Source organism: Chrysochloris asiatica, unplaced genomic scaffold, assembly GCF_000296735.1.
Source record: "Chrysochloris asiatica unplaced genomic scaffold, ChrAsi1.0 scaffold00097, whole genome shotgun sequence".
Lineage (NCBI taxonomy): Eukaryota > Metazoa > Chordata > Mammalia > Afrosoricida > Chrysochloridae > Chrysochloris > Chrysochloris asiatica.
In genome coordinates this window covers 7,584,555-7,589,423 of record NW_006408615.1, presented here as the reverse complement: position 1 = coordinate 7,589,423, position 4,869 = coordinate 7,584,555, and the positions used below count along the sequence as shown (strand labels likewise).

At 51.4% G+C, this 4,869-nt stretch overlaps 1 protein-coding gene across 1 annotated transcript in view; it reads right to left on the bottom strand.

The window, feature by feature from the left end:
• Positions 1–1,130: 1,130 nt before the first annotated feature.
• PNPLA5 (patatin-like phospholipase domain containing 5) overlaps positions 1,131–4,869 on the bottom strand; it is a 41,737-nt gene continuing 37,998 nt past the window's right edge. The window contains exons 6-9 of the mRNA XM_006866899.1: positions 3,908–4,093; positions 2,087–2,219; positions 1,430–1,546; positions 1,131–1,275 (exon numbers count right to left, since the gene is read on the bottom strand). Of these exons, the coding sequence (XP_006866961.1) occupies positions 1,131–1,275; positions 1,430–1,546; positions 2,087–2,219; positions 3,908–4,093 (581 nt within the window). The remainder of the gene's footprint in view (positions 1,276–1,429; positions 1,547–2,086; positions 2,220–3,907; positions 4,094–4,869) is intronic.

The window sequence follows — 4,869 nt, the reverse complement described above, 5'->3', positions numbered from 1 at the left end:
CCGTTAAGTGCTTGGGGGCACCCTAATCTAAAGCAGGCCTACTGCCTGAAGGCACTCAGCTTTACTTGTCACAGGGGCTGGGAGCCACAAAATTTTATGCTTCATTCTTTGAATCTTGGCTCTGCTACAGCTCCTCTACCATGCCCCTGCCGCTCCTCTGATGTCTCTTGGATCAAGGAAGTTCCCCTCACAGGGATCCATTCCTGGGTATTCTTCCATGATGGAAATGAGATAACCCACTTCCTGTTTCTGAGAAGGCTCATTGTAAACCCAGGAGGATGGCAAATGTGACCAGTCCTTGGGTTGCATTTCCAAGATTTTAGAATCAAATTGGCTCTGTTAATAACAATCACTCATGACTGAATCATATCATCCTGCCAGCATCTTCTCCAACCTTCTCTTCCCCAGACCCATCAGGGGAAATAATTGTTTAGTAAGAGTTACAAATACTATGAGCAGAAGGGACATATGAAGTAATTCACTGTACTGAACTTAGACTTGAAGGAGAAGAAAGTGAAGAGGGAGCAGGGGCATGGCTAGATTATAAACAAACCTACAGAATAAGGGGGAAGGCTTTAAGCACCTCAGCAAAAGCTCATGCCACTGGAATTCTGCAAAGACAGAAAAGACTCCCTCTCTCTCTCTCTTCCCACCTCCCACAGGTGTGACTCTGGAGGGCCTAGGTAGCCTGAGGGAAGCTGACCATGGGCATCAAACCCAGGGCTGAGTGCAGGACCGACAAAAGTAGAGAAGGACCACCACCCACCATTCCCATTATCCACCATCTATCTTTGATAAGGGCATCGCAAATGCCTCCCCCCTTCTACAAAGAGTTCTGCAAACCCAGCTCAGGGACATTGTGCTGGGTCCTTGCAAGGGCTGTTGTGCAGCCAGGGCTGTGGTGGGGGAAGCAGGGAACTTCCCATCAGTTGCTCCCTTGGCTGATGATTCCTGGGCTCCTGTCCAGGAGAAGAGTCAGACCAGCTCTCACACCTGGGAGAAAAGGCAGTGGATATGGACATAGGATGAGGGTCTGAAAGCAAGTCAGGGGGATAGCCCAGCATTCTGCCCTCAGTCCTATTGGGTGGCTCTGGACTCAAGGGCCAAGTTTGTTGGAGGGGTCACCCAGGCTAGAGGGGGTCTGCTTCCAGGGACATGTTGTAGAGAAGAGGATACAGATTGGCGCATGTTCTCAGCATATGTGGCTGAGAGAAGCGAGTTAGGCAGTGTTCGGGGTCCACAGAGAGCCTGGCTGGCAGCTCATCTAGACCAGCTCTAAGGATGAAGTTCAGGCCAGTGTACAAAACAGCAAACACATGTGCTGGGCTGTACAGGTGGACAGATCGAGGGATATGGTTGGAGTGGATCAGCAACGTGTGCTACCTGGCTCCAGGTGTATGGGTCTACCACCAGCCACCTGCTCACTCACCTGACAGGCCCAAAGAGCTGTGTCTTTGTCCTGGAGTACAGCCCATGGGCCAAGCCCCTCAGCTGTTCCTGCATCCAGTGCAGATCTGCCAGTGCATCAGGAAACCACTCCACCACTCTAGAGGACAGGGCACGTCAGTTCCTCCCCACAGTCCCAGCGAGACCCTTTCCCAGGGGCATGGGTAGAGCCAGAGGGGCTGCAGCTCAGAGGAAGTGGTGAGTGTGGGCTTATTCACGCCAGTCTAAGCCACAAAGGCCTCTTGTAATGTAAGAGGAAGCTGAAGCTCAGAGTGGTCAAGAAGCCTGACAGCACCTGAGCTGCACCAGCTCCTGGACTTATCCTCAAAGGAAGGGCACTGTCTCAGGTGCTGGGGATGGAACAATAGGCCATTTATCACACAGACTGTGGGGACAAGCCAGGTTGCTGCCCAGGAACCTCAGCTTCCAATCCAGTAGACTCCCTGCTCCCATTCAGCCCTCTCTGCAGAGGAGATTAGCAAGCTTTCAGAACCATAGCCAACTCCAGGCCAGGCAAAACAGCAGGCAAGCTCTATGCTCCTGGCTGTGCCCACCTGTGTGCCAGCTACCCTCGGGTCCTGGTTTCCCCTTGCCACAGCCCTGGCTGCACGCCAACCCTTGCAAGGACCCTGGGCCTCACCTCTTGGACTGGAAGTAGACATACTCCACAGGAAACGTGCAGGGCAGCAGCAGATATGTCAGCACCTGCCCGGAGCCCGACTGCCAGAAGTGCACCCAGAGGCCGGGCTTCCTCTTGCACGCCTTCCTCAGGGCTGCAAGAGAAGTGATGACATGGCCCTGTCCACTTGGCAGACCACCCACCCTGCAGCCCACCATGCTTAGAGTCACCCTGAAGGCAAGGGGGCAGAGCCCCTCCCAACCTGAACCCTCACCCCCAAGTCTGCAGAGGAGGAAATAACATAGATGAAGGCCCTACTACGAGCCACCAAGGTGCTGGGCATTGAACATGGCCCTCTCACCATTGCCCATGACATACAGTGTGCCCTTTCCACAGATGAGGAGACTGAGGTTCAGTGTGGAGAAGTGACTTGCTCAAGGGTCACCTCCAGGAAGTGGCAGGGCCAGCATGGTCTCACAGCTGGTAGGATGCCATCTCTCCTGCCCCTGGGAAGTTGGTTGGGTCCCCAGGATGGGACAGGCCCCCACCACACCTCCCTCAACACAGCAACACAGTTATTGACAACAGCAGTACAGCTGTAACCACAGTGACCATTTCCTGAGTCAGAGAGGAAGGACCAGCCTGAGAGCCCATGGAGCACTGGAATGGCCATATCCTAGTCTCCCACCACAACTCACACCCGACTCATCCCTGACTGGTGCCACCTACAGACAACACTTTCGAGGGTCACAGAGAACACAATCCCCCTGCAGTGAGCCCCAGTATAAGTCCTCTCCTTTCCCTGAGCCCAGATTACTGCTCTGTACAATGGGGGTACCAGCAATATCTGCTTCCCAGACAGGTATGAAGATGCTGTGAGTCTGTTACGGTGAGGGCCAAGTACAAACCTTTTACCATAGAGAGGTGTGACTGACAATAAACCTAACCCTAATCCCTAACCATACATTTAAACCTAACCCTAACATTAAACTTAATCCTAATCCCTAACCCTAAACCTAACCCTAACTTTAAATGTAATCCTTATCCCTTATCCTAAACCTAACCATAACCTTAAACTAATCCTAATCCCTAACCCTAAACTTTACCTTAATCTCTAACTTTAATCCTAAACCTACATGACCCTAGCATTAACACTAAATTGAAACCACATCTAACTCTAATGCTAAACCTCACCAATTGTAAACCGAATTCCAACCCTACCCCTAACCAGTCACCCTAAACTGAGCCCCCAACCCTAACTCTAACCCTTAACTCTAAAGCTAATACCTAACATAACCGTAAAAATAAGCTTACCTGAACACCAACACTAATACAAACCCAACCTAAGCTTAACCCTAACCCTAAACCCCAATTCCAAACCCAACACGAATCCTAAATCTGACCCCACCCTCAATCTACTCTCTGCCCTTCACCCCCTCTCCTTGCACCTCAGCCCAGTGAACTAGACTACAGCTCAGAGCAACAGTCAGCTCCGAAAAGGGGCCAGTCACTCTCTACCCCATCACACCTCTGGGGATTCCCACCTCTCATCTCAGGTAGCTTCCAGACCACCTGTCCAGGAGCTCTTGGTGGAGCAGTGGGATAAGCACTAGATTGCTAATCACAAGGTCTAAGGTTCAAACCCATGAGCTACTCTGGGGAAAAATGAGGCTATTTGGTCCTGTAAAGGTTCACACCCACAGCAGTGTGACTCTGTCTTATGGAGTTGCTTAAGAGTTTGTACTCATCCAGACCCCATGCTAATTCGGGGCAGGGTTCGATCTCCTGTCTGTCGGTAAGGGCAACAGGTAGTTGAGCAAGGTAGGTAGGTAAGGGCAGTACCAGCCTCCAGTGCTGGCGAGAGTTGCTCAAAGTTGGGCACGTCCTTGACCAACACATTCGGCACCGCCCAGTTGAGAGTCAGGCCCGCCTTCCCTTCCTGGTTGCAGCCAGAGTCCTGAGCTCCTTCAGCAGGGGATGGAGGTGCCTTAAATGCCAAACTCCACAGTATCTGCTCCTTGGTGAGTCCTGGGTCAGGGAGAGGAGAGAAGGGAAGTGAGGTGACAGGTCCCATGCCAAACTCATGACCTGTACCATCCACCCCATGCTCTGGTGATCTTCCTGTCTCAGAATGGACTCATGGTTCATCCCAAAGGAGCCCTCCTCTGCTCTCCCTGCCAGTTTCCTGGTGAATTTCACATAGATAATCAAAGCCAAGGGCCTAAGGACACAGGCCAGGGTTCAAACCCTACCTCTACTTCCAGCAAGCCTCAGTTTCCCTCTCTGTTAAGGGGGAAATGTGAGACCTGCTTTGTGCAGTTGTTCTGGGGGTGATGTGAGATCTCTGTGTAAAGCTCTAGCCAGGCTGGGTGCTGTGGCTGCTGGAGGATGACACCTAGGGGTTGGGGACATAAGGACAGGTGCTGAGTTCAAATCACAGCTCTGCCACTCTGAAGATCATTGCCCTATGGAGTGACAGCCAAGTTTTCCTGCCAGGTCTCTCTGGTCCACCTGTTGGCCTGTGAACTCTCTTACCACACACATGCATACACACTACTTACATATATACCACATACGTGTACAACACATAACATACACGCTACATATACACACTAGATATACTCCATGTATAGCACACAACATGTACATGTAGACACACTCACATATAAACATACACCCATGCATACTTACAGACATGTTGTTGTTGTTGTTGTTGTTGTCAGGTGCCATCGAGTTGGAACCAACTCATAGCGATCCCATGCACAGCAGAACGAAACAATGTTCGATTCTGGGCCAACCTCACT